Genomic DNA, 27,658 nt, shown 5'->3' with positions numbered 1-27,658 from the left:
GATCTGTATGGTAGAAAATAGACAGCCTGTTTCGTAATAGGCCTGGTTTGATAATTTTGTCAATATTCATGCATGGCTAAAAGGCTTTATGGTTAAATTTTAATATTGTTTTGTTTAGAAATCTCCCTTGAGACTTGTGAGACAAAGAAAACAGAACTGAGCCGTGAAATTTGACCATAAAGCCTCATAGGCATGCCTGGATATTGATATATCGCACTCGGCCTATTATTAAAGGACCATGTTTCAATCGATCATTGATCGTCATCAAATGCTCATTACGATGCAAATTTGAATTACTCTGTCATGTGTATACAGAATACCAATTATAAAATTTTTGTAAGAGGGTCATTTAAGCTGTAAATAATTTTGCTGAAGTATATGTTGCAGGTAATTTTGTTCCGTAGGTAATTTGCAACCAAACTAGGTCATTTTGTTTCAACTTAAATCAACTTACTTCAACCTAGATCAATTTGTTTCAACATATGTCAGTTTGTGACAGGTGCAAAACACAGGTCATTTAGGTCATTGTTTTACCAATATAGATAGTATCCTAAACATTCATTAAAGCTAACCTTAAGCCTAATCAGGCCTAAACAAACGTTTTTAGACCTAATGTTAGCATTTGTAAATGGTTAGGGTTGTTTCTGTATTGGTAAAACAGTGACCTGTGACTTGTGTTTTGTACCTGCCCCAAACTGACGTAGGTTGAAACAAAATGACCTGCAACATATACATGTAACCTAACTTCTTTGTTTCTGTTTGCTGTTACCTTCATAAAGATTTTGTTTACAAAACTGTGCAATTCAGTGCACATTTGGGAGGAAATTCTCAGTAGTTGAGTACATGTAATACATTGCATTTTGAACTTTACTTCTTTCTGGGCATCAGAACTGGCTGCCAACTAGCTGATTCATGGCAACTATCCCCAAGATAGGACAGTTGTATGGGACAATGTAAAGTTAAACATTGCTTGGACCAGATCAATGATAATAATATTATTGCCATTAATCTTTTACAGAGTGGTTTGTCAGCCAGAGAAAGACGAAGGCTGAAGCAAAAACAAACTGGAGACAAAAGTGCCCTTCCAGCTCCACCCTCGGTAAATATTCTCCCCTCTCCCAATGAAGTGATAGCTGCTAAAGTTAAGAGGTCACAGGAAGGGGTTGCTTCAGGTGGGTCACCATTTTTTTGTTGTTGTTTTTTTGCATAACATCCACTTGGCTTACTGAGGCAAAGTTTTTAATGAAAGACTTGATCCTCACCTTTTTTAATTAACGCGTTACCAATATTGTTTTGTATCTGCAGCAACACCCAAACAGGCATCTGCGATGGATTTTCCCAAACATCAGCCAGTGGCAGTGGGTTATGATTGTGTTGATGGTGGAAGGCCTGTACCTAAGAAGGGATCTTGCTCCTCTCTTGCTGTAAGTTGCAATCCTACAATTACATGTACACTTTATTGTGGGACAAAAAGGGTATTACCTGTTCGGCATCATTACAGTCATCGTCATCATTATCGTCATCATCATCACCCCTTCCTATGAGCGAGGATGGCACAGTCGGTTAGTGCGCGGCCTTGGTGCAAGAGGTCCTGAGTTCGATTCCCGGATCTTACATCCTTGTTTCGACTTCTTTCCGTTCTGTGTAGCTTAAGTAGCTTTAAATACCCGTAAAACGGAGCACTGATGGCGAGGGGGGAGTAAAATGAGCGCATCGTCGACCTCAGGTTTGTCAGTTAAATTACTGTTAAGAGTTATCGACGTTAAATATGGTTGCTTTACTTTGCTTTACTTTACTTTTAATAACAAAATTTTATTGCATTTATTATTATTATCTTGATGTTTGTTGGGAAATGTTTTAGGATTCAGTTGAACCAGATAGTGACACAGATTCTGAATTAGAGGAGATCAGCTTGGAAGAACCATCAGTTCCAATAGAAAAGTGAGTGAATTAAAGAAGATTACATTATTCTCTTTCATAATCAAAACGTGATTGTTGAAAGTCATAAAAGATGTACTTAACAACTCAGTCGCAAAGTGAAGGTTGGATGTCTGAGAAACATCCACTATTGGCTGCGGCCTACTCTAAGATGGAGACTGCTCCCATGGCTTGGAAATCCTGGCAACCCAACCATAAGCCCCACGCGGCATGGGAGAGAACCAGGCACCTGTCGCTATCATAGAATCAGTGGAAAGGAGGAGGGTAGTGAGGGGGAACGCTAACAACTAGGCCCAAAGCATTAGATGCCAACGCTTGAAATAGATTCCTGAACCCGCTCAAAAATGCACTTCACACTACACATCACGTGCTCCAAAGACACACGGGATCCAGTTGCATGTTACATAACGCCACTGCTGACCGAAACCAATGCTTCTCATTTGCTAACTCCGTTAAATTGAATTTAACTGCATTTAAATGTTAATAGACATTCCCGGGGGGGGGGGGGGGACTCCCATATAAAAAGGGGAGGAATGCTCGTCGGAAATTTTAAATTAAACCCCTAAAAGAGACCATATTAAAACACAGATAAATAAAAAATACAGTGACTTTTAATGATGGCAAAGACATCGTCATCTAATACTTTCACCTACGTGAAGAAATATAAGAGCGTAAATATTCAACAATTATTCCATTAGCGCGCGTTGGATATGAGATGGTAAATACCCTAACCCTAACCGAGTTGGCTATAACCACTCTCATATCCAACAAGCGCGAATGGAATAATTGTTTTATTAAATTCCTTAAACTCCAAAAGTTTAGAAGTACGAAATACGAGCGAAAAAAGCGAGAAAATCCTAGCGAAATCGAAAAATGTTGATGAAGATGTGATGTTGTGTAATCCCTCGTGGTCAGACAGACGCAGGCTCATCACAAAAACATTTCTTACCTTTTCGCGTATCTCTAAGCTTCGAAAGTGATCCAAACTTTCCACAAAAACGTTTTTCTTTTGCTTTATACCGAAAGAAATTTCGCTTTCTGGCGTAAACGTTTTTAGTTTAGCAACGCTAAGCGCAATCATTTACCATATAAGGTCAAACTAAGGTATATGAGCTGATAACCGAGATTGAGTGAACCAATCAGAGCGCGAGAATTGCATTATCCGAGGTTGAGAATTTAATAATCCCTTTTATATCTCTTCGCGTGCAACACTAAAGGAGACCTTCACGGCTATATATGATTGCGTTTTGCCTAGAACACCCTTAGTGAGACCAAAATCCGAAATTTGCACCCCTAAGCGAGGCGACGAGCATCCATCCCCTTTTTGTTTGGGAATTCCCCCACCCCCCACCCCCCCTCTGCGTAGACATTACTGTTAGTAGTTGTATTTGATTTTGTAATGCACCATTGTTACTGTTTTTGCAGAAAACATCGAAGTCAAAGTGACGTTACCTCTCTGATTTCTGCATTGGATTCCACATTAAAGTTGTCAAATATTAGCGTCGACAGAGAATCCCCAGATGAGCCTGCACAGGAGGAAAGAGATGAAGACAAGGAACCCTTGGATGTTCATTTTTGTGAGATTGAGAGAGTGTTTTACTTTCCCCATTCTTCTTCTTAAATTGGTTTTTACTTAAAACGGAGAGGTGTTTTCCCTTTGTTCTTGTCCTCTTCAATGAAAATTTGATTCTGTTAAGAAGACTCTGAGAAAGAGTAAAGAGCAGTTTCTGGCACCGTTAGGGCCGATTTACACGGTACGGCTTTGTCGCATGCGACAACGGCTTACGACAGACCCCCGCCATGATTTTCAATTGTTGTGTACGTCACAAAGAACGTCGTATCATTTTAAAGAACGTATTAATTAAGAACATTCCTCAGGCAAAGAGTCGAATAAGAACGTTTTCATTTTGCTGATTTTTATTTTAAATGAAAGCATAAAATAAAGTTAAATAAATGTAAATTAACATAACAAAGGATTTGTTAATGCATGATACGCATCTCATTTTGTAAATTTAAGAACATCTCAAGAACGTTTTCGGCTTCTCATCGCAAAAATATGTAAGAACGTTCCGCTTCAGCTCGAAAATTAGACGTTCTTATGGAAAGAAAGAGTGTATTTCCGGAATACCGGTCCTTCACAAGCCAAAACCCTTCTTAACAATTTCCATCCCAACCGCTGTGCGCAAGGGTTTGCCTTGAAGATCGAGATAAACCCTGAAGCGATGTTTTCTGTGATTTATCTATATAAAGTGGAATTACAATCTGCACTATGAACAAAGATATTTCAGTTCAGCTCTATTCACACTTCTTATAATTAATACAAATTACCGAATATCGTTTATGTTTATATCTAAGAATATCAAATCATGGGAAAGAAAGGAAAAGAACCTAATTAGCCTTTGGGGAGAAGTGTGTGGTCTTCAGAGGAGAATAGCTTTCGAGCTGATCACTGCGTGCATTGGGTAAAGGATTACAGAACATTAGATTGAATTAAGTTGTTTCCATGGCTGGCAAGAGAGCCGAATTATTCTCTATCCCTGGGAATTTGAGATAACTTTTTTTATGGTCTCTTTTGACTCAGGTGAGAGTGTTAACGTCACCAGAAATCTCGGAGAAGAGGATATATTTACTATTAATTTGTTTTATAAAATTGTAATTCATTAAAATCTGACATAAGCAATGATACTTTGTTTGATTTCAGTTGGATCGCCAACAGCATCTGGGAGGTTACGAGACAGAATTGACCGACTCAGACGGTAAGCAGATTATTGACTCCGCGACTCTCCGTGACAACTTTTCAGACCCCGGAAAAGCCATTTGCGAAACTGCGATGAGCTTTGAAGAACGAGTCAAAAAACAAACAAAAATACACACTATTCATATGCAAACAAGTGGACAGGTGGTGAGCTGATTTTGAAAAGCTGCAATTGTAGTCTTAAAATTGTGTTCAAGATAGCCAAAAAGCAAAATGATTGAGAAGTTTGATGAATCGAAACCTTCTCCGTTTTTAAGGGACTTTCGCTAATGTCACACCGTTGGTGTGGTTTCCTGGAAGTGGTTTCCTGGAAGGTAACGTTCAGCTAGCAATTTCTGACATGAAGAGTTCAATCCCTAAAATTTTCGGACACTTCAATTTTCAGCTAAGGTATCCGAACAGATCAAATTCTTCTGTGTCATAAAAACGTCTCTCTGGAGGCATGTACTAAAACCCGAAACACCGGAACGAAACCATCGGAACGAAACCACCGAAACCACCGGAACCGCCGAAACCATCGAAAGACTGGGACGAAACCACCAAAACCACCGAAACAACGGAACGAAACCACCGGAACCGCCGAAACCATCGAAACACCAGAACGAAACCACCGGAACCATCGAAACACCAGAACGAAACCACCGGAACCATCGAAACACCGGAACGAAACCACCGAAACAACGGAACGTAACCATCGAAACGAAACCACCGGAACACACAAAACAGCTATAAAAACTTGAACAGAACCATCGAAACTGACTCGATTGCAGTATAAAATTTGACCTCCGGGCTGATTGTCGCTTATAATAATTTCTCGAATGGTTTCCTTCAAGTTTCCTGATTCGGTTGCTCTTTATTCACAATCTTTGCAGATTCGCTAAGCACGCCAGAAGATTCTTTCATTTCATTACTTTTCCTTTATTAACTATGTCAAGCAATGATGCGCACACGGCAAGCAAGTTAAAACGAGGTTGGAATAGTACAAAGACCAAGGCAACAAACAAAAATACGAGGTGACGACAAAGTTATGATAAAAGAATGTTAACGCATTTGTAAATTATTGTATTATTGAAATGTACTTGCATTTCGAAGAGATAGTTAATGGTGGAGACTGAATTTACCAAGTCTGTTGTGTGCTTGTGCAGAAGGGAACGACTTTGAACAAAACGACTAATTTTACTTACAGTGAAACTACATCACGAGTGAAAGAATTTCAGAAAATCTCGCGATCTGCATGGTCATTTTGGTTGTTTCGATAGCTGTTTCGCAAGTTTCGTTTCGGTGTTTCGATGGTTCCGGTGGTTTCGTTCCGGTGTTTCGATGGTTTCGTCGGTTTCGTTCCGATGGTTTCGTTTCGGTGTTTCGGGTTTTAGTACATGCCCTGGAGGGACAGTCTTTATACTTTGCAAGGAGCCTAGAAATATCTCTGAAAGGCTTTCTGGTTCATCGAGTGAAATAAACAGAATTTCTGGCAATAAATGCTATCAGGGTTACGTTCTATAACAATAAAAGCAACGTGACACACGCTAACACCAACCCAGTGTGGCCAACACATCACGCATGCGCACAACCATTTCACCCGGTCAATTAGCAGCCATGGACAGCTGTTTCGGCCTTTTGGGCCTCATCAGCATGGCGTAGCTAACATACCAGGCGGGTGTGTTGGCCACACCGGGTTGGTGTTAGCGTGTGTCACCTTACTTTTATTGTTGTTATGTTCTATGTTTTAAAGGTTGCGGACATAATAAGGGCAGAAGTTCATAGGCCAGAAGTCTCGATTTGCGATGGAATGAGACCCATTAGTTTACGGTATTGTCCATTTTTGGAACAACTACTGCCACCCTGCTAGCAGAGCCTTTCTTTTGGCGCTCTCCGGAAAGACTCTGCATGAATCGAGTAAGATCTTTATTGAGCATGCGCTGCATGCTGCCAGGATACAGTTTCGAACCCAAGCCTAATGGCTTCGAGCCGATCTAGCCGCCATCTTGAGTCTTTTATGGGAAAGATCTCATGGAAAAGGAGGCTCTGCTCGCAGGGTGGTCTACCACAGGCAGCCCAAGTTCGGTGTACGATTATAGACTTTGTATGGGAAAATTAACTTTGAGCTTAAAAATGCCCAATCAGGCCCAATCTGATTGGTCATAAATTGGCGGGACCCATATTTTAAATTAGGTTAATACCGTAAACTGACACGAGAGAGATCGATACATCTGGGTTATGGACTCGTGATAAGGGTTAGTTTTGTGTACAAGATATTTTCTTGTTTATGTATGTATTTTGTGTTTTATTCTTCATCGTTTACTTGTTGGTTTAGAGAATGTGTTGGTGGTATTGGTGAGGACATGTTAGTAAAAGCCTACAATATAATCGACACCCATCAGGAGGATTTTGTCGAGGTTTGTCAAGCACTAATGTATATTTTTGGAGTTGATCGTTAGGCTATAAAATGACGGCTGGCTTGGTCCAGCTGCCTGGGTGCTGGACTCATGGTTTCAATTCCTTTCTAATCACCGAATGGTTTTCTCTCCGGCCTGGTGATTCTAAAATCAACTTAAGGACGGTGCCTACTATTGTTATTGCGCATACGTTCTGTAAACGTTTCTGTAAACGTTTCTTGGCTTTTGTTTTCAACTCTTGTGATTGGTCAAAATCTTTTAACACAAAAAAACACCCTTTCAAAGTGGGCTGTAAATGAATTTTATTGCGTTAACGGCTTTCCTGTAGGTTTATGCATTCTCTGTGTAAGTTGCCCCATAACAAAGGAAATTGCTATCCACCCTACACGGATCATTACTTAAACCTGCGTGGTTACCCATAATTTCTTTTTGGATTTCAATAACACTTGTTAAGATCTGCTTTTCCCGCATATTCAGTAAACCGCGCAAAAATACCTTTGAATTAGTAGGCACCGTCCTTAACTTCTAGTTGGGTTTCTATATCATGCGCGTTCCCACAAGCCAATAGCTCTAAATACTACAGCGTAATAATTATTCATATTCTTTAGCAAGTCGCAAGTGCTCTTCTAATTGGAGAGACTACACTTCAAATCATTGAGTCAAATTACGTTAAAAGCCTGATCAAAAACTAATTAAATGTCCCTTTTTCTGTTGGGGGGGGGAGGGGAGGGTAGCAAAGAACAGTGGAAAACCAACACGCCCAACCCTCCAGTCCGGGAATCAATTATGGGACACAATGGTCAGTGTAAAGAAAATACTCTCAACACTGCGCCAACTCTGCTCTCTGTGCATCACCGTTAAATTTCTTCAAGTTTATACTGAGATCATCTCAGTATAAACTAAACCCTAAACAGTAATCTAAGAAGCTTTAAAAAGACAGTTTCGATACTTTAGGCAATTTAAAGTTGTGCGCTCAGTAACGTGGTCAATAAACTTGGCATAAGTAGGCCTTTACTGTGTGGATATGTTGTTTCTACACCAACTTGACTTTATCGATAAATACGAGGCCCATATTTTCAGCCTTTCGGGATAAAAATATTGGCACTAAAAAAGCTTGATTCGTAAAATGTCGGCTGATTTTTTTAGAACATAGCTATTTATTTACACCATTGATTGTCAAAATTGCTATGTGCAACTATTCAAATAGTCACTGTAAGAAAATATTATTAATATTAATATAAGTATATAAAAGCAAAGTTTAGCCATAAGAATGTCTCTTAAAAAGTTAGCTTTATTGGCCGTTTTCTTTAAATTTTAAATGTCAGGGTGACAACGAAGTATGCTACCCTCCAAATGGAAGCAAATTAAAGAACAATTTACTGTGATTAGTGATATCGGCACTTTTAGAAGTAAGGTGAAAGCCTTTAAGAGTCATTGGTGGATGTCCCTGTGATGATTTCTTTCCCTTACAGGAAGCCCTTGTGAGACTCATGGGAAGAGAGAACTTTGAACGATACGGCGGACCGATTTGGCAACTCAAGTTTTGCGAAAGTTTCAAACACGGTTAAAATGTCATAAATCCGCCCACTTGTACAGACTGTACAGTCATTGCTGATTGATGGTTTCCTGGTTGCAACTAAGGGCCGAATCGCACTAGAGCCAGACATTTCAAATGTTCCGCGGCAAACTCCACAGAATTTGGCCGAATTTTGTCTTCTGACAATTTGACTGTAGCGTTTGTTTACGTTTGACAAATCAGAAATGTGGTCACGTTCTAGTGTAATATAAGTATACGGGAATTAACCCTGCGACTCGTCATTTAAGTTGACGTTTTAATTACAACACAAACACCAATCCCGGAATGTTTAGCAGAGTCGATAAAGGACAAGTCAAGCGACGACAGATTTTTGACATTAAGTAAACAATTTTTGATTTGTGTGGCTCTAGTAATGTGAAGTGTAAGAAAATAGACAAACAAACGGAAACTTCTTAACAGTTTAGTGATTCAAGTGGATACTTTAGGACATTCCTCGCTCCTCCTCTTCCTGTGTACATAAGGAAGAGCGTGGAATGAAAGGAATAAATGTGTCAAAATTCATAAGCGCGAGATTGGAATAAGCAAAAACATGTGCATACATGGCTTGAATAAAAGAGTCACATGGCATTGCACGCGTGAAAAGGTTGTTCCCGTGGAGCATAGCAAAATTTTCGCGGTAGCCACTCGTCTCTGATCCGTCGAGATCCGTCGAGACTTGTTCCATGACTGAGCGTAAATTCATCCAAACACGTGTCATTGTGAATAGTAAATGACTCTTTCATTTTTTTAAGAGGTAATCATTCTTGTTATTATATGACTGTAACTCCGTGAGCGGGCGAGATGAACCAAAATTCCTTCGTTTTTACTGTATTTTTCATATTCGGAAGAGAATAACAACTGTTAATGTCTCAGAGCAAATGATCAATAGAAATACCCAGCGAACATTAAAATAGTGGAGTTTTTATAAGGGATTCCGAGATTGCTTCAGGAAACAATGAAACCCAAACAAGAAGATGGAAACAAACACAAGGATCCTAATACCCTTAACAAAACGGATCTGCGCCCCATACGTATACTTATCCAATGATACTAGAGGTCCTTGTTCCCGTAGGGTGATATTAGGGGGCTTTAGCTTTTAAATGAAACGGCAAACGGCGGTCTCCTGTTTGTAATTTGTCTCGCTCCTTTGAGAAGTCGTTCGATATCATCACAGTTAATGCATGGATGGCTATTATTAGATATCAAACAAGAAATGAGCTAAGCCCAAAAACGTTTCTGTGATTTTTGGCAAAACGCAAATTTCAATACGACGTTTTCCGTTTGCCGAAAGGCAATGCTAAATCTCTGCATTAATTACAAATGTGACCCTAAACCTCTGGAAGATCTCCTTCAGTGACAGCGGCGTGAGAATTACTAAGTACAAACGATTGAAATACTTAAGTTATTGAAATACTTAAGTTATTGACCAAGCTTGTTCGGTCAAGATGGCTGGATATTGGCCTCGTTCGTTTTTTTGCGTGTTTATGGACCTCGACTTCGCCTCGGTCCATAAACACCCAAGAAAAACATTTGGCCAATATCCAGCCATCTTGACCGTTTGTACTTAGTAATTCTCACGCCACTGTCACTACTACTGAAATAAACAGAAAACGTCGGAATTTTTAACCTCTCTTTGATCCTCAATTCTTTTCCTTTCTTTTGAACGAACATTGCCTTAGCGAACCTAGCAACTGTTTCTCTTACGTGAGTAAAGTAATTTATCCGCTACATTCATGCCAGAAGTTTTTTCCGTCGCTCTGAGAGAGAAAAACCTATGACAGCCAAGGTACATTTGCGTGATCACAAAGTAAATTTTTGTCGCACGAAGTGAACGCGCGTAGGCGATGATGGTTTGATCGCGTTGATCACTATCCTTAATCCTGCTACACGCAATTGTTTTGATGGTCTGCTCTTTGGACTTTTACCGGACCGAAGTTGTAAAGCATCAACCCTCACCCTCTCAGTTTGATTTTATGAGAATTTCAAATTTAAGGTGGAATAAAAGTGGTCTCGTTAGATATGAATCCATCGAGATCATAATAATTCTTCTGCTTAATTGGCTCTGCGGATTTTGGGGATCTTTAGCTGATTTCAAAATTATTCGAATCTTCGTAGTACTTGCTGATCCACGGTAGAGTTGTTGTCTCCCTTCGAGATGGTGAAAGATCGTTATTCAGACTAATAAATTATTGTAGTGGTTCGCAACTTTTGAAGGGCATAAATTTACTGATTTTACGGTGTCCGTTAAGGGCCGAGAAATGAATTTCACAATCAAATCCTATGTACAATGTGTGGTTTTGGTCGGGTGTTTATGCACCTGCTTCAATTTATCGGTCACTTTTAGCTGGTGTTTACAGGCTTGAAAAAAAAGCTTCAATCTTAAATGAAACAACAGAAAAAAGTTGCTTCATCGTCTAGGATCTTGCTCTTTCTCGTGTTAATGTTCATTCAGTCTTCCATCCACTTGAGGTCGGTGAAATGAGTACGGTTCCCATCCCTGGCGCAGTCATGGTAGAAGCTATTGAAAAAGGAGCCTTGGCCGGGTTGACGCCTTCGACTGTGGTTCGCCGCTTGTCTTTCACTCTGTAAAATTGTTTAACTTCCTAATTCGCACCCTCCCCCCTTCTTGCGAATCTAGTGAAAGACTGAGCATCATGTGCTTACTATTGCTACTCAGCTGCAAACAATGACAGATGCATGGAAGGTCATCCACGTGCCTCAACTCATCAACCGAGACTGACCAATGTGCCGCATATAAAAAGACTTTTCACAAGGGACGGTCATCATTTTCCTTCAAGAGTGAACCGAGATGGAAGCAGCTGCGGTTCACCAAGATAAAGCGGAGATAAGGATCGCGCGCAATGTGTATGATGAAACGGCGCCTCTCCTTGGAACTGTGCAAAGCAGCAACAAAGAAGCATCCACAGGAAAGAAACGCCGCTTACAAGCTGTTAAAACAAAACTCACTTCCTGTTCCTGTTCCCGGGACAGAGTTTATCAATTTTTCGTCGGCCTTTTTCCGATTATTAAGTGGTTGCCAAAGTACAGCATAAAGAATGATTTGGTGGCTGATATCAGCGGAGGGTTGACAGTTGGGATAATGCACATCCCTCAAGGTAATGCCAGATTATTTGGTACTAAAACTTTATTATGGGTGCCTTAAAGTCATTCCTTTGACAATACTAACAAAAAAAAAAAGAGAAAGTAAAAGAGATATATGAGGTCGCGGAAGTTTCCAGTTTTTTTCTACCATTCAACAAGTCCTCTGTGTTTTGAAATGATCTTGGTCGATTTTAAAACGGCGTTAATAATTTTGCAGCCATAGCTTACCGTAAAGACAATTTAAGGACAATTTTATTTTATCAGCACACCCAGTTGCGACCCTTTCATGGGGGTCTTGTAAACAGATGGAAACTTAGGCCAGATTATGTAATAGATGGAAAAAGCCGGCCGGTGTACGTATCAGACAATTAAGGCTTCTCGTTTACATTAAAACTGACAACAATTTGTGATAATTCGGTAATCATTTCTTGAGAGGTTCTCAGCATTTCTTAAACCTTTATCTGAAAATGCAGCTTTTAAACCTGTTGAAATCAAGCTTTTGTGTAGTTTTAGTTTAATTTTTTTGCTTTTGCTGTGCTTAGCTGAGTTGCGTCTACGCTGATTCGATCTCGTGATTGTCAGTTTCTTAACAAAATTTCACCTACATCTTGTTTTGTCTCAAACTCGGGATGTTCTTAAGGACAATCCACGTGTAAACTGCAATTCAATCCACTGCACTTCATTTTATGCGCGGTCAAAGGTCCAATCGTTATGTTAAGTCCATTGTCCAAGTCACGAAAACCAACTCCTCGCGATTCACCTCCTCACGAAAGGCAAAGTCCAACTGAAATTCCAGTGTCATCTTTCGAAACAATCAATAAAATTTTCTTCTGACAGATGCTAACAGTGAATATCCTTGTCGTGAATCACAAATATTACAAGACCGTGTCAGGGCTCAGTAATTTTGGCTTTATTTAGTTATGGAAAAAAATTAAATTTGTTTCAGGGATTTAGGTTATAAAAGACAAAAATCCTTGCATCCCTCAACTGGGTCGGGGCTTGATATGGTAGGTCGGGGCTAGCTAAATGGTCATACAGAATCGGCAAAACATAGCCTGCGAACGTAGACGTATTTCCAGCGGTCGTTTTTCTCCCCTGATAAATAGCTATTTTTCGAGGGAGTTTTCGGGGGAAAGAAACGACCGCCGGAAATACGTCTGCGATCCCAGGCTAGCAAAACACTGTGAATTAGGAGATTACCATGCCTTTGCATCCCTCTGTGAAGGTTATTTCACGCCTGCATTTAGTGCATAACTTTTATCGCGCGTTCTGTTGCAATTTTCAGGCTTGGCCTTTGCTATGCTGGCATCTCTACCCCCTGTGACTGGTCTCTACACCGCTCTCATTCCAGTTTTGGTCTACATGCTCATGGGTACATCCAGACATTTATCTGTAGGTATGGTGCTCATTTAAATCTTTATCTTTCTGCCTGAAAAAGTGTCCCTGCCAAGGGACTCATCAGAGACTTTTCGGTTCTTTCTGCCTGAAATGATAAAAAGAAGTTACACGCTATGCCAGCTGCTAGGGAATCATTGTAAGTCACGAGACTGAGTCACTTTTTTGTGACATAACAGCTTTACAATTCAATGAACTTAGTTCCTTTATCTACAACTACTGCAGGTAGAAAGTGCGCGATAATAAAACGATGGCAAAACGAGCCTGAGAAGCGAGGATTAAATAGCACTGCCTGACTTATGTATCTCGTGTATTCCTTTATCTCGTGATAGGTAGTTTCGCTGTTATTTGTTTAATGGTGGCACATGTCTGTGAGCGAGAAGTGGCTAAAATGTCATTTGACGACCCTACCACTCCTCCTCCTGGAAACATGTCAGGGTCCAGTGCTCCCTCGCCCACAACCTCAAGCAGTCGATGGTCACCTCTTGATACAGTCAAGCTGGAAATTGCAGTTTCCCTGGCCTGTCTGATTGGCATTTTTCAGGTACTCATGAAGTTTTAATCGTGAAAGTTGCAAGAAGGAATATCACATTCTTTTTGTCAGACGCACTTACATGTCACTTTGGACAGAAAAGTTATTCCGAATACTTATCTTATCCTTGTGGACTAATAGTAATTCGTTAATTAAGTAGACCGTAATTCTGTTGCTTTTTCCTGTTTTCGTTAGATCGTTATGGGAGCGATTCGGCTGGGTGTTTTGGCAACGTTTATGTCAGATCCTATGATCAGCGGTTTTACCACAGGGTCAGCGGTGTTAGTGGTCATTAGCCAAATGCCCCATATTTTTGGACTTACAGTACCAGGGATGTCTTCACCTCTCACTGCACCAAAGGTAAATATCGATCTAGTATCGAGGCCGTTTACCATAACACCGATTACATGCACATGCCAAATATTTCAGTTCCAAAATATGTACAATTACTTTTACAGTGGTACTATCATCAAAAAAATTTTCCTTCAGATTTTGAAAGTGTGTCTGCCTAACACCCTCCTGGCAAAATTTTGAGGATTGATTTTTATCCAAATGCTATTTACTTTGAGTGTAAGTTTGGATTTCACGGTCCACCATCACTCACGTTCAAAAATGACCGACTGGATCTCAGACGGTTAGATCTAGGGAATAGTGACGTCAGTCACTTAATAGCTTAAAATTTCAGCTTGTAAACGCAGTTTATTTTGTATGCAAAACACGAGTTTAAAACTCTGAAAGCCCGAAACTCCCGTGCTACATATTAATTCAGTTGTTTACAAAAGAATTGCATTCTTGAATTAGTGGTTCTTTGACGTCATTTTCTCCTCGATCCAACTTTTCGAAGATTTTAAAGTTAGTAATGGCGGACCATTAAATAGGAAAATTCCAGTTAAAATAAACAAGTTTCTTTTTTGAAATTAAGGTTTAAAACTTGGGTCACTTAGTATTTGGTAAACATAGATTTCAAATGCAAAGAAAAAAAAAATTGTTTTTTTTCTTATTATAATGCTGTCCTTGATTTGAAAGTCTTGTCTCCAGTTCAAAAAGTTTTATTTTTCATTGCCATGAAATTAACTATTTTGAACAGTTACTTTAAAATGTTTACAATTAAGAGTTGCCAACATTTGAATGGCTATCAAGATGACACTGTCGTTTTCCCGGTTCTTGACAAAATACTCTTTGCCCGCCAAAAATGACTGTTTAATTTTCGCCCTCCCTCTTGATGAACTAAAGGGAAGTCTAGGGATTGATCCCAGTAGTAAGTCTTTATATCTCCACTCTGATTTACAACTAAGTTTGTGATGTCGATCTTTTCTCGCTAAGGTGACATTTTAGAGGACCTCCCAGGGAGGGGGAGGGGGAGGGGGGGGGAGGTCTAGTTCCCTTGTTTCCAAATTACTTCCAAACTTGTTCACAGATTTTTGATCCCTGAAATGGTTTATGTTTCCTTGTTCCCTAAGATATTTTGTCTTTGTTCCCCTGTTCCCCAGTTTAAATAAGCCATGTTTTTTCCTCTTTCAGAAAGTAATTTACATGTTGAAGCACATCGCGTCTTCTAACGGCGGTGCCATTATTACTGGCGTACTCTGTCTCCTGATATTAATTGGACTCAGATATGTGAATGACCGCTTCAAAAGTAAACTTCCGGTTCCCATCCCGGGAGAACTACTTGTGGTACGTTTTTATCATTTGATTAATCAAGTAATTTTTTTTCTCTGTATTATTGACAGACGTCAAACCCTGAACTTCAAAGTGGGACTTTTTAGTTTCAAAAACTTGCCAATTTCCACATTTCGATCAACTCGTCCTAAAGAAACCACCATCGACTTATCATGTTCCCGAGTCTCCGTTACATGTAATGGTGAAAAACAATAGTTCTATTTTCTGTGTCTTCTAGGTTGTCATTGGAACTGCTATATCATACGGAGCAGGGATCAATCGACACTTCGGAGTATCGATTTTAGGAGATATACCCAAAGGGTAAGCTTTTTGATTTCTCGTGGACTGGTCGGAAAGAGAGAGTGCGCAGAGAACAAACTAACAAAGCAGTGCGGGTTTTAATTAAGGTGATTCCTCAGTATTGCACTGCGCATCCTGTTCTGCGTATATGGTGTATTAATGTTTATAAATTGGATCAAATTTGCAACATTGTAAAGATCGCATAAGTCGATCATACACACACTGCAACACTTCTCAAAACACGTGTGAGAGAAGTTGTGAATTACCCATAGTTCTTTGCAAATAAGCGCGGGTATTCCGAGAACATGGCGAATTTTGTTGTTTCGATCTACGATAATCGAGATAGACAGGTACGATGTGTTTTACTCTTAAACAAGCGCGGTGACCTATATTTTTTATTCCATAAATTTGGTGTACAAATTATCCCCTTTAAAACAAAATTAAAAAAATACATATCTCGGAAGGAAAAAAAAGATATATTAACGGTAGGTAAAAACGTACACAAAGTCCCCTTTCCCAGGGATGTAAATTATGATCTTGAAAACAACGACTCGAGAAACGTTTTGAGTCGACGTCGTTTTAAGTCGAGTAATTTTTCCGTAAACTATATAAGACAGCGTTCCATATGCCCTAGACTTTCTACCTATCGGGTGTTTTTTAAGTGTTAGTTTAAAAACCCTCTTGTTTAGCTAACGCAAAATGTACCCTGAGCCGATGAAATAACGCGCGTGATTAGCATCAGTACAGGCATCAATGGGGTAAGATTGGCCTATTGCATCTCTTAAGCAAGCACGGTGACATATCTTTTTATTATAGTTCTCAAAACAGGGATTAGTAGGGAACAACATTCAGGGAAAGTTTCAAGAAAATCGTTCGAAAGCTTTTTTTTCTGAGGAATCACCTTAAAGAGGGGGAACTCTTCAGGTTATGCTGATGAACTGTAATTAATGCTGCACAATCAAAGAAGCGGTATTTTCCTTACTGATGCCATGATCTTCAATTCTAGACTCCCTCCTCTCAGTGTACCTTCCTTCTCCTGGATGTCCAAAATGATACCAGATGCTTTTGTTATCGCCGTGGTGATCTTTGCTACAAACATTTCTGTGTCGAAAATGTTTGCAAAGAAACGTGGTTATACAATTGACGCGAGCCAGGTTTGAGTTGAATTATTCATATAATATTATGATAGGCCCTGTCGCAGTCTGAGTAAGATGAACTGAATGTGCATTGGACGCTATTAAAAATGGAAAGTTCAAAGTTTGCTGATTTCTATGTTGTTTGGATAATTCACCATTAACAAATTAACGGTTAACTTGAAATGCAGAAAGAAAATGAAACGAACATTTTCAAAGAAAATCAATAATCCTTTAACTTTTGCGCATACTTATATACTACATCTTCGCAATTTGTGCGACAAATTTGTAACATATCATAGTAACAGAGTACCAGTTTTTCTGTAAAAAGTTTTTCAGACACAGAGGAAGGAGGGGTGGGAAAGGTCTCGGTATTTTAACTATAATAGAAAGAGTTGTGACGACACTCGTTGTAGTATAATTAAGATACAGTTTTTTTGCTTGCAAGAAAGCTACTAGTACTTCGTTGACAATAAATTTACCTTCATTGTACTGTTTAGCTCAGATTATAGAAGCTGTATTACCCCAGGGCATTCGTAATTAATTCATACAGCCTTGAACAACATCGTCGCATATAGCGGTAACAACATTCTTTTAATTGCTGAGCAAGTTGTCTATTTTCAGGAACTGATAGCTTATGGTGTGGGAAACGTTGCAGGCTCTTTTTCATCTTGTTTTGCCATTTGTAACGCTTTGGCTCGAACAGCTGTCCAGGAGAATCTTGCCAACACTCAGGTAATCGATACCGTCACTGCAGGGTCTTTATTATTGCCATATAGCCAAAACCAGACTTCTACTCACACCAGTAAACCGGTTTGAATTTATAGGTAAGAAGGGTTTATGTCGGCCGCACTCGCTTTACAAAATTCACGACAAAAAAAAATGTGCGTAACAAAAAAGATATGTCTTTTTTCGTGAGAATGAAGGAAGTTTGCTTTACTACAATCAATTAAGTTGAGAATGCGAGTCCGAGCGTGAAAGTATTCCAGTAGGAATATTTGCAAAAGTATAGTATAAAACGAGAGCAAAAATTGTAATAGAACGGTATGAGTACGGTATGTGAGTGGAGCGGTTAGACGTTAAGTGAATACCGTTTGATCTTATACTCTTTTCTATTATGATTTCATCCACAGTTGTGCAGCATTGTTGTGATAGTTTTGATTCTTCTGGTTTTGCTGTTTCTCGCTCCTCTCTTCTTTTACCTGCCCAAGGTAAATTTCAACTGACTTAATTAAAACACTTTCCGGGTTTAGTTCCTTTAAATCGCACTTATTTTCATTAAAATCATTTCAGTATTGATTAGTAAAGAGCTTATCTATTTGCTTTCATAATACCAAATCGAAAATTTCCAAAAGATCACGGTACTCTTTGTTTGCCTTCCAAAATTTCGCATAAGCATTGTTCCAGTTTCTTGTCCGAGAGACTAACAATGATTGTGCAAAATCTTGCAAGACAAACAAAGAGCATTGTGGAATTTTTGAAAGTGGCCTATTACGAGAGCGAATAGCGATTCTCTGACCAATCACAACAGCCGTAAACAGCGCAAACGAACCATCGTACCGTCGCTTTCAACTACCTGTCCACACACTTGACAAAAATATGTTCTGCCGGCCAGTCAAAATTCAAAGTTTTGACAATCAAATTTCAAAGGTTACCCGCTCACTTTGGAAAGTTTTGGCTCCACTCCGCAAACAATTCACCGGAAGCAAAGTCAGCAACGCGTACGGGCATTTTGTCTTTTGCAGTTTTGAACACCTTGCTTGAAATTCCTACCTAGTTTATTTATTGTAAACGCCATGTCTTGCCAAACGGCAAATAAATCAGCTACGATCATTTGCGTAACTGGCGCCAAAACGTTCTCAAGTGGGCGGGTAAACTTTGAAGTTTGAGTGTCAAAACGTAGCATTTTGATTGGCTGGCAGAACATGTTTTTGTCACGCGTATGGACAGGTAGTTGCAAGTGACGGTAATTCGAAACAATTTCATCAAATGTTCGCAAATCTCAAAAAAATGCGCTCTTAGCGGCGATAGGTTTCTGTGTTTAGCATCTTAATGGTAATAGAGCGGTTTTCAATTCGGTGTGGAAAGCAATTAGCGAATTGCCTTGGTTTTGCATTACTTCACTCAGTGATTGGTTCAAAGTTCTCGCGCCACTTTTTCAACCAATCAGAAATGAAACCACTCGCGCGTGCACATTTCCAGTGCTTTGTGTCACCTACGTGTAATTACTTCGAGTTTTGATTGGTTTACTGGATTGTCTTCGTCCTTTTTGATTGGCCCAAGTAATTACTTTGGTTTTGGTTTTACGACACTCGATTGAATTTCGCCCTATTTCTTAAATCAAACTCTCCTTAATTAACTGTGTTTTGTACCTTTTACAGGCGATCCTAGCCGCGGTCGTTATAGCCAATCTTATTGGCCTCCTGAAGCAGTTTTCAAGATTGAAAGCCTTGTGGTTCATTTACAGACCTGATGCGGTGAGATAATGATATAACATAAAACAAGCATATTTTCAACTGTGAACTTAAATATTATGGGTCCTCCTCATATACTTTCCACATGCCACGCAATATTTCGTATCATTTTTTCTATCCCGCCAGAGGTGTAAATGCCTTATTTTCCTCGAAAGGCAATAAAGATATTCCTAAGGAAATGTGTCATCTGGGTTAATGTTAGAAAATGGGTCCTGGCCCTTCAGGGAACGAAATAAATACATTTTAAGAACAGACCATTATTTATTGGTTAACCGAATGAAAAATTATTATCTGACATCAGTACTGAGTATTGCCAGTTAATAAACAGGAGTTACAGGACTCATTGATCTCGCTGTCGTTCAATTTTGTTTGCAGGTTGTTTGGTTTTTGACTTGTTTTGGTGTCATACTGATGGGAGTAGATGTGGGACTTGGGATCGGAGTAATTTGCACGTTGTTTGCTGTCGTACTTACCCTCTACCGGTAAATATTTTTTAGTTTTTTCGTTTTTGAAGGGCAGACCGTAAACAGACAGGCAGACAGTTGGTAAACGGACAGACGGACGGACGGACAATCAGTCAGTCGCACTTGTTAACCAAAAAATAAACCTTGGCTAGTCACTTGCTCGGTGCCCCTGATGTTTTCCGCATGTTGGCTGATATTTCCACGTCATGTTTTCAATTATCTCCACTGTTTTTTCAGGTCGAATTATTTCATTCTCGGACATTTGAGGGAAACGGAACTCTACCGTGACGTCAAGCAATGCTCTTTGGTATGAACACACCATGGCTAATCCTATTCCTTACATAAATATTGTCACTTTGGTATAATTACATAGGTGATTATTGAAAATTCTCTGCGCTGATTGGTTGCACTTGCGATATTCACCCAATCAAACTACTAAAACAATTCTTCACCTCAGGCACCTCGACTTCGGCGAATAATTAACAATTATTCGCCGAAGGCGAGGTGAATATCGGTGAATAAATGCAGAGAGAAACTCGAGGTTTTTATTCACCGATATTCACCGAGCCTGGGATGAATAATTGTTTTAGTATAATTACATAGGTGAGAATTTGAAAAATATGCATTTTCTTTGAAAAAACCACTTAGGTGATTATCGTGTAATAGTCACCTCAAGTGCAACCAATCAGCGCAGAGAATTTTCATTAATCACCTATGTAATTATACTGAATACTAGTTATGCAACGCTTTCGAGTGGTATTCCGTGGAATATACCACGAGTCACTGGTATTTTCTTGATATACACACGAGCCTTTAGACGCGGAGGATATGTTCTCTTTCATTTCAGTTACATGAAGTTATCTCTATACTCAGAAAATTTCTCGTCAATTAATTTGAATGAGATGCTTCCGTGAAGCATACACTGGGTTGCCTGTGGCACGTTTTACAGAAAATCAGAAGGCACTGAATTGTGTGGTATTGAACTACAGCATTCCAGTCTCTGAAGAATAACAAATAAAAGAGAAGCGAGAAACATTGGCTTCTGGGCTGACATGTCGATAATTTTCAAGTTCCCTCACAACTTCTTTTCACCACAAGTTTAAGCGTGCCCTCTGAGAATCTGACAGCTTTGTAATACCAAAGTTCACTGAAGTTAATCCCTGCCCGGCGGGGTTAGTTCCTGGATGGGAGACCAAAACAATATACCCCTCATAAAACAGAAGCATCAGACCGAAAATACTATTATTAAACGCTAACAAATGTGAACTCAGCAAGGTATAGATTTTGTTCGCTTGATTTATGCAAAACAAGAACATCATTCTAAAAGCTTATTCTACGCAAAAAGTAGGTTCTGGAGGTAATTTTGAGAGTGGAAATCAAGGTTACACGGCAGACGGCAAATACAAAGTCACGATTTAATTAAGTTAACACACCAGAAAGACGCTAACCTCATTTTGACAAGAAAATGCTTTACTATTGCCATAAAAACTATCCAGTTAAGCTTGCATATCATAAAAAATGATAAATTCATAAAGGCCACCTTTTCCAGCGAACAATTTTTTGAAAAAAACAACATATTTGCTATTAGAGGCAAAAACGAATTCTATTTCATTGCGTGCGTGAAGAGAAGAAACTCAATCGTGTCAAATATGCGCAATATTGCAACAAACTAAATTTCAGGATCAAACCGTTTCCATGAAGAACCTCTTCCTTGAATAATGAAGCACAACATAGACGACAAGCTTTCCTTCAAATAATTCTTGGCTGTCACATTTCCAAATATGTTTTTACTGAAGACTGTGCAGATCCACGTAAGGTGTTCGATTCGTTCTCTGTCATTGTTGAACCCATAAGTAACCAGAGAATTTTCCATTTGGTTTCAGTGTTCTACATAACAGCACACTTGGTAAAATCTTAGAAATGCAGCTCACTTTGATTTCGGCTAGACGGGCGACAGATTGTTGTCGAAGTCCATTACTCGTCGGTTTTAAGATTCCACCGCCTGTCTTGTTCAGTATCCAAATAACTTGCCATTATTGAGCTTCATAAGGGTATATTTTGTTCAAAGATCCACTAAAACGCCATTCGCGTTACATGACTTTCAACGCCATTGCCGGTTAAGTTAATCGTTCTACTGTGTCCACCAGAGAAATCTACGCATTTCCCACTACCCTCTCGATCCTAAGAAAATACGTGTAGAAGGCTCTATGCACAAAAACACCACTTAGCAGGGGAGTGACATGCAAGACTTTTACCGACACGGAAAAAACAAAGAAAAAAAAGAAAACAAACAAACTAAACGCAGACCCCGACTGGGTTTGCCATACTGGCAACCCAGTAAAAAGCACGCTATTAAGTACCATGATTTTAAAGGAACATGAAGGTCGAGAGGGTTGCCGAACCTGGACCATGAGCGACTTTTGCATCATTGTTAACATCAGTGTTAACATCATTGTTAACATCCCATCATGAATAAATAGGCGTTTTCATAATATTTAAATAGATCCCCATCACCAAAATTGAAAGCTAACCGCGTTAAATGGGTGTTTGACTTAATGAAATACTTGCAGATCAGAGCTATTCGGAATGTGTGCTTTGAATTATACACTGTTGATCAGCGCTGTACGAAATACTTGAATAGGGAGCTTAAGAACTACGACGGTGACGTCGACTAAAACGACACCTCAAAATAGAACTTTGCTCTAGTAAAAGTCTTTCGCGATTATTCCATCTCGTTCACGTCCTACAACGTGGGCGAAGTATCCTAAAAATAAATTGGTACGAGCGGTTTCAGACTGAAAATAGAGCATGAAAGATTCTCTGTTGCATGCTCACGTTGTCGTCAAAACCTAAAATTTAGTGATTTCACGTCGTCGTCAGGCAGAGAAGCGCAAAAATATGAGCTAAAATCCGTGCCGCACGTGCAGCACGATTATTTATGCTCTTTTAACCAATGATATCATTGCATTCTGGCGTTTTCGTCGACGTCGTCGTCGTAGATCTTCAGCTCCCTAATATTACGTTGGTGACCTTCTAATCTATGTACATCGTGTAATTGTCACGAGATGTCCAATGTCCTTCTCGTCTGTAGAGCGTTTTCACATGACGTTACGGCAGCCATGTTGTTGTTCCAAAACAAAGAAACGGCGGCCATGTTGGTGTTCTAAATTAATCCTCTGGGAATTGAAATCTATTTTTATGCAGATAGTTTCTTTTGTTTCATCAAATTAGCATTTATTTTTGTCACGTGAGTGAAAACGCTCTATTCCTTTTAGCCAAAAACAGTGGCCAGCAAGGCACGATGGGAAGTTTGCGTGTGTTACCGTTGAATTGCACTGATCGATGGGAAGGTTCGGTGGAATACTGACGAATATACAACGGCTTTCCTGCATTCTGATTGGCTGTATTTTCTATGGAATGGTATATGGAAACTGATTACTCCTATCATCATGTAATTGAAACAGTTCAGAGTTTAAGAAATTCAGTAAAGCGGTTATTCCATTCGCGCTTTTTGGGTGTAAGATAGATTGTCGCCAACTTATATCCAACGCGCTCTCGTGGAACAATTATTTAATATTTGAGCAAAAATCTTACACTTCAATTTAGTAAATCTTTGATTCTTCTTTGTCCAGGCTCTTGAGGTCCCTGGGATAAAAGTGATGAGGTTCGAGTCCTCTTTGTACTTTGGCAATGTGGAACGTTTCAGGAGTGCTTTTGTCGCGATCACTGGTCACGATCCCACCATTAAAGAGGAAAAGCCTGTTCAAGTGAAAAGCGATAACGGAGAGCTGGTTGAAAGCAATAAAGGTTCAAATAAGGTTAGTTTTATAGTCCATTATGTTCCAGTCTCTTCAGTTTTTTAAGCTGTTGCAAAGCGAGCTATCCGTATTTTCATTCTTATATGATTCATTTCTCTATTTGTCATTTTTTAAATGGCAGAGTTTGGTTTGTTACCACTTCAATAGGCCATTTTCGAAATATCAAATATTCAGCTTGATAGTGAGGCAGTGCGAACAAAAACGATAGAAATGTGAAAAATATTTACATATCATCCACTTTCCTTTGTCTTTGTCCTCTAAACCTCTCTTTCAAGCTGAATTTTAATATATCGAAAAAGGCCTGTTACTCGATTACCTCAGACGTTCTTTTATCAAACCAAATATGTTCATTTTGTCTGCATTTACAGCCCAATTAACTTAATGTTTGTATTACGTAGAAATTGAGGCACGGGACGGGAAGCAATGACGAAGCGATGGCAGTTAATGTTGAGGATTCAGAAGAGAAGGTCCATACTATTGTTATTGATGGCAGCAGTTTCACCTTCATCGACTCGATGGGTCTACAGACTTTACCCTCAGTGAGTATCTCAAAACTACCGGAACCAATAAGCTTTCAATTGATAGTTGCAGCTGATCACGCCAATATGCTCTCTAAATTACATTCTTGTTTCTTTTTGTTTTAGGTTATTAAGGACTATAAAAAATTTGGAGTTCAAATTTACTTGGCTGGCTGTTCATGTAAGTGTTTTTCTCGTCGATCGAATAAAATTTTGAGTGAAACTTTTCCGATAGGAGGAGGATTGACTAGTGGGAAAGTCGTAACTGGTCGGACAGTTCTCTCATTATATTCACTATACAACAGACATTTTGGAACTGATGATAGGCAAAAAGATTATTCTTAGTTGAGCTTTTAATGCCAATTTTCCTAACGGTTTTAATCTTCAAAACATGTTAAGGAAATGGGCAGAAACTACAAATGAATCCAAATTCATCCATTGAAGACAATCGTATTTAAATACTTATTTTAAATATATTATGTTGCTTTGCAGCGTACATTGCTGAAAGACTTATCAACTCAGCCGATGCGATTGGTTCAATTGATCCTCACGTGATGTTTCCTTCTATACATGATGCTGTTGTGGCGGCTGCACAATCACGTGACTCTGCGGTAAGTCCAACGTTGTTATAATTAACGGGTTGCTCAGCATTGTTTGATGCTACTACAATTTGATAGTCCAGTGTGGTGTCATCTTCAAGGCTGCTCCAAAGCTATCGCAAAAGTCCTATGTCACTTATAAGTTATATGCTCACCAATTTGTTAAAAAAGAAAAGGGGATTTTATTCAGAATATTAATTAGCGACTTTCGGACTTTTGTTTGAACAAGATGCAAATAGATGTGATCATCACGGTTTAAAGAAGTGGAACGGCATTGACGTCATTGACGTGCCAAGCTTCCAAACAACGGCGTTGATAGTACCACTATTCTCTGACAAACCAGAGTTCTTTTTGCAAAAAAACAAAAACTCCTCCTGATGCTTTTTTAAAACGTATCCCAGACTGACGTTTGGTCTGTCCGATGTACTTATGATCGCAGTCATTGCACAGGATAGAGTAAATATTGTCAGTTCGTTGTTCCCTTAGTACAGGATGCTTAACGTCCGAAAAGGCTTTTGCCCAACTTTCACTATCTTGATAGGTTCCGTAAACCCTTAAATGCGCAGAATAATGGCCAAACCAGTAGCCTTCCACGCAGACACTGTTAGGGCTTCGTCACCCGTTCCGCCCCCTCGAGCTCGAGGGGGAGGAACGCGTGACGAAGCCCTAACAGTGTCTGTGTGGGAGGCTACCAAACCAGCAATCGAGTTCTCGCTCCTTCCCCCCTCCCCCCCCCCCCCCTCCTTCCTTACTATGTTTACTATTTTGAAAGATGATCCGAGCTGCCTGAAACAGAAGGGACCTAACAATCCACGACGATGGCGTCAAGGAGGATTAAAAAATGGCTTTGCGTTTCATATATTTAGTCCCCGATTACCTACAAAGCAACATCACCTATAAAATGACCAAATTTCACGTTTCTGAGGAAACTCGGCATGAACCCATCTGGCCTTAATACCAGGATCATGAATTAATTCGTTTGTAAAAGTTGGACGAATTGAAAAGGCACGAAAAAGTTAGAAAATTTAGTTTGCAATGTTAAATGACGTTTTCGCAGAAATTGTTCTCGTAGATGGTAATGAGTGTATTATTACTATTATTATGTCCTCGGTTAATGGTTGGCAAGCCTGAATGTCACCGTTGTGCGATAAGCATGGTTTGATCTGTAGTACATGATGGTAGCACAAAATATATCAATCTTTCAGCACGTCTGTGTATGTTGTATGTGCTTAATATGCTTATGTGACCCAAGTGGGAGCTAAGATAAATGACTTGATGCTATGGCCTTTTCTTTTATTCTTACAGAATAAGGAGGACAAGTGCTGATGGCATTCACCTGTTGATAGGCCTTCCAACGCCACGTGTTGCATTGGCACCGAGCGCTTTCTCATGTAGCTTTTTGCTTGGTTCCCGCCTGACCGCAATAGATATTTTTAACAATTCTTCCCGAAATTTTGACGGAAATACCGTAAAAGCATTATTAAGTCCTCTTGAGTACCGAAGAATTTCGGGATAGAGCCACATTTCGTCACTAACTGAGCATTTTTCTTTTCATCATCAAGAAGGAAGCATAACCTTAATCATTTACCCACCCAAATATGCCTTCTCCTAGATACTAACTTGTTAATAAAATAACCTGTTTTCTGTATCGTTCAAACAATTCGTTAACATGATTAAAATGGGAAAATGGGCTAGTAGAAAATATACCACTAAGACATTTATTTCTCTTAGAACAGTAACACTCCTCTCTTTTTGAGTTTTAAGTTTTGATTTCTTGCATATTTCTTAAACATAAAAAAAGCTGGTCCCAGTTGTTCAAACGATGGATAGCACTATCCGCCGGATAAATTCCAGTGGATACGTAATAGCGAAATCAAGTGCGCTTTCCATTGGATCACTTAGGTCGTGTTCTATTGGGATCAACCGTTTTTAGTTGGTTGATTTGGTTGGGTTTCGTCGTGTTCTATTGGGAAAAAACCGTTTTCGGTTGGTTTGGTTGATCAACTTTTTCAACCGGCATCAAACCAGGTTGAAACGGTTGAAAAAGCATTGGCAGCAGCCGCTGTCGTTTACGCAGGCTATTTTAAGTTGGCCGCGGGCTCCTGCCGTTTTGCTTTCGGGCCTCAACTTGTCAACGCTGAGAAGTCTGGTAATAACTATTTCCAGGAGTTACCGCGTTTCAACCGAAAACGGTTGGAAAAGTTAAGTGTTCTATTGGGAAACCTCAACCGCTTCGACCGAAACCGGTTGCAGTTGAAACGGTTGATCGCAATAGAACACAACCTTAGTGATTTATCCGGTGGATAACATTATCCACCTTTTGAACAACTGGGGCTTGAAGACTAACTCGAAAACCTTGCGGTTATTTTAGTCTCCAAGCTCTAATTCCTTCACAAATATACACCTTTTTTCCTTTCCTTTTTTTGTAATAATTATTAATGTAACAAAGTGTAAATGAGCGAATTAACTATTTGTTGTTGTTGCTATGAACTCGTTTGGCCGTCAAACAACCCACACTGAACTGTTTGTCCTTGTTGTGGTCATCTGATCTGTGTTACACAACATTTTATGGTTTAGGGGTCATACACTGAAAAAAATGAATATACTTTGAACATATAAATTATGGTATAAATGATTTCTTTATCTAGTGTCTATTTTAGAAAAATTGTTTAGTGTTTCCTAACTAACTAACTACGTGCGATCTATTGGTCAATAAATTCGCTTTTCAGTGTGCTATGTCCTGAGCTTTTGTTGATATCTTGTTTAGGAACGTAATATTGATAAATGCTCCGGCGATCCAAATGCGCAAAAGGAAACCAATGGTTTATGCTTTGTTATGTGCGTAGTTGGGCTGAAACAAGCGATGAATGACTGCCTGATGAAATTGCCAATTAAGGCCAATTTCTCCAGTTCTGGTAGCCTTCTTTGTTACCGTTTAAAACAATGTCCGCAATTCTTGTGGAGTTAGTCTCCGAACAATGAGGAAACCAGGAAAGAGT

General features: G+C 39.4%; 2 protein-coding genes across 3 annotated transcripts in view; both read left to right on the top strand.

Annotated features, from left to right (window-relative positions):
- Window positions 1-9,576, top strand: part of LOC138016469 (serine/threonine-protein kinase Nek4-like) — a 27,718-nt gene extending 18,142 nt beyond the window's left edge. The window contains exons 11-18 of one of the 2 annotated variants that reach the window (XM_068863603.1): window positions 1,019-1,172; window positions 1,306-1,424; window positions 1,862-1,941; window positions 3,364-3,515; window positions 4,640-4,694; window positions 5,566-5,706; window positions 7,008-7,089; window positions 8,562-9,576. In XM_068863603.1, the coding sequence (XP_068719704.1) occupies window positions 1,019-1,172; window positions 1,306-1,424; window positions 1,862-1,941; window positions 3,364-3,515; window positions 4,640-4,694; window positions 5,566-5,706; window positions 7,008-7,089; window positions 8,562-8,657 (879 nt within the window). In that variant the 3' untranslated portion in view covers window positions 8,658-9,576. The remainder of the gene's footprint in view (window positions 1-1,018; window positions 1,173-1,305; window positions 1,425-1,861; window positions 1,942-3,363; window positions 3,516-4,639; window positions 4,695-5,565; window positions 5,707-7,007; window positions 7,090-8,561) is intronic. The other variant, XM_068863604.1, reaches the window with a different exon arrangement.
- A 1,858-nt stretch (window positions 9,577-11,434) lies between these two features.
- On the top strand, window positions 11,435-27,395 carry LOC138016473 (prestin-like). The gene is made up of 17 exons (XM_068863608.1): window positions 11,435-11,781; window positions 13,053-13,163; window positions 13,495-13,706; window positions 13,890-14,054; window positions 15,216-15,368; window positions 15,592-15,674; window positions 16,660-16,807; window positions 17,411-17,521; window positions 17,920-17,997; window positions 19,168-19,263; window positions 19,636-19,742; window positions 19,962-20,031; window positions 23,357-23,542; window positions 23,941-24,081; window positions 24,187-24,241; window positions 24,553-24,671; window positions 25,965-27,395. The coding sequence occupies exons 1-17, from the start codon at window positions 11,475-11,477 to the stop codon at window positions 25,983-25,985; spliced, it is 2,163 nt and encodes a 720-aa protein (XP_068719709.1). The 5' UTR covers window positions 11,435-11,474; the 3' UTR covers window positions 25,986-27,395.
- The last annotated feature ends 263 nt before the right edge of the window (window positions 27,396-27,658 follow it).

Source organism: Montipora capricornis, chromosome 9 (assembly GCF_036669925.1).
Source record: "Montipora capricornis isolate CH-2021 chromosome 9, ASM3666992v2, whole genome shotgun sequence".
Taxonomy (NCBI): domain Eukaryota; kingdom Metazoa; phylum Cnidaria; class Anthozoa; order Scleractinia; family Acroporidae; genus Montipora; species Montipora capricornis.
This window is presented reverse-complemented; position numbering and strand designations above follow the sequence as displayed.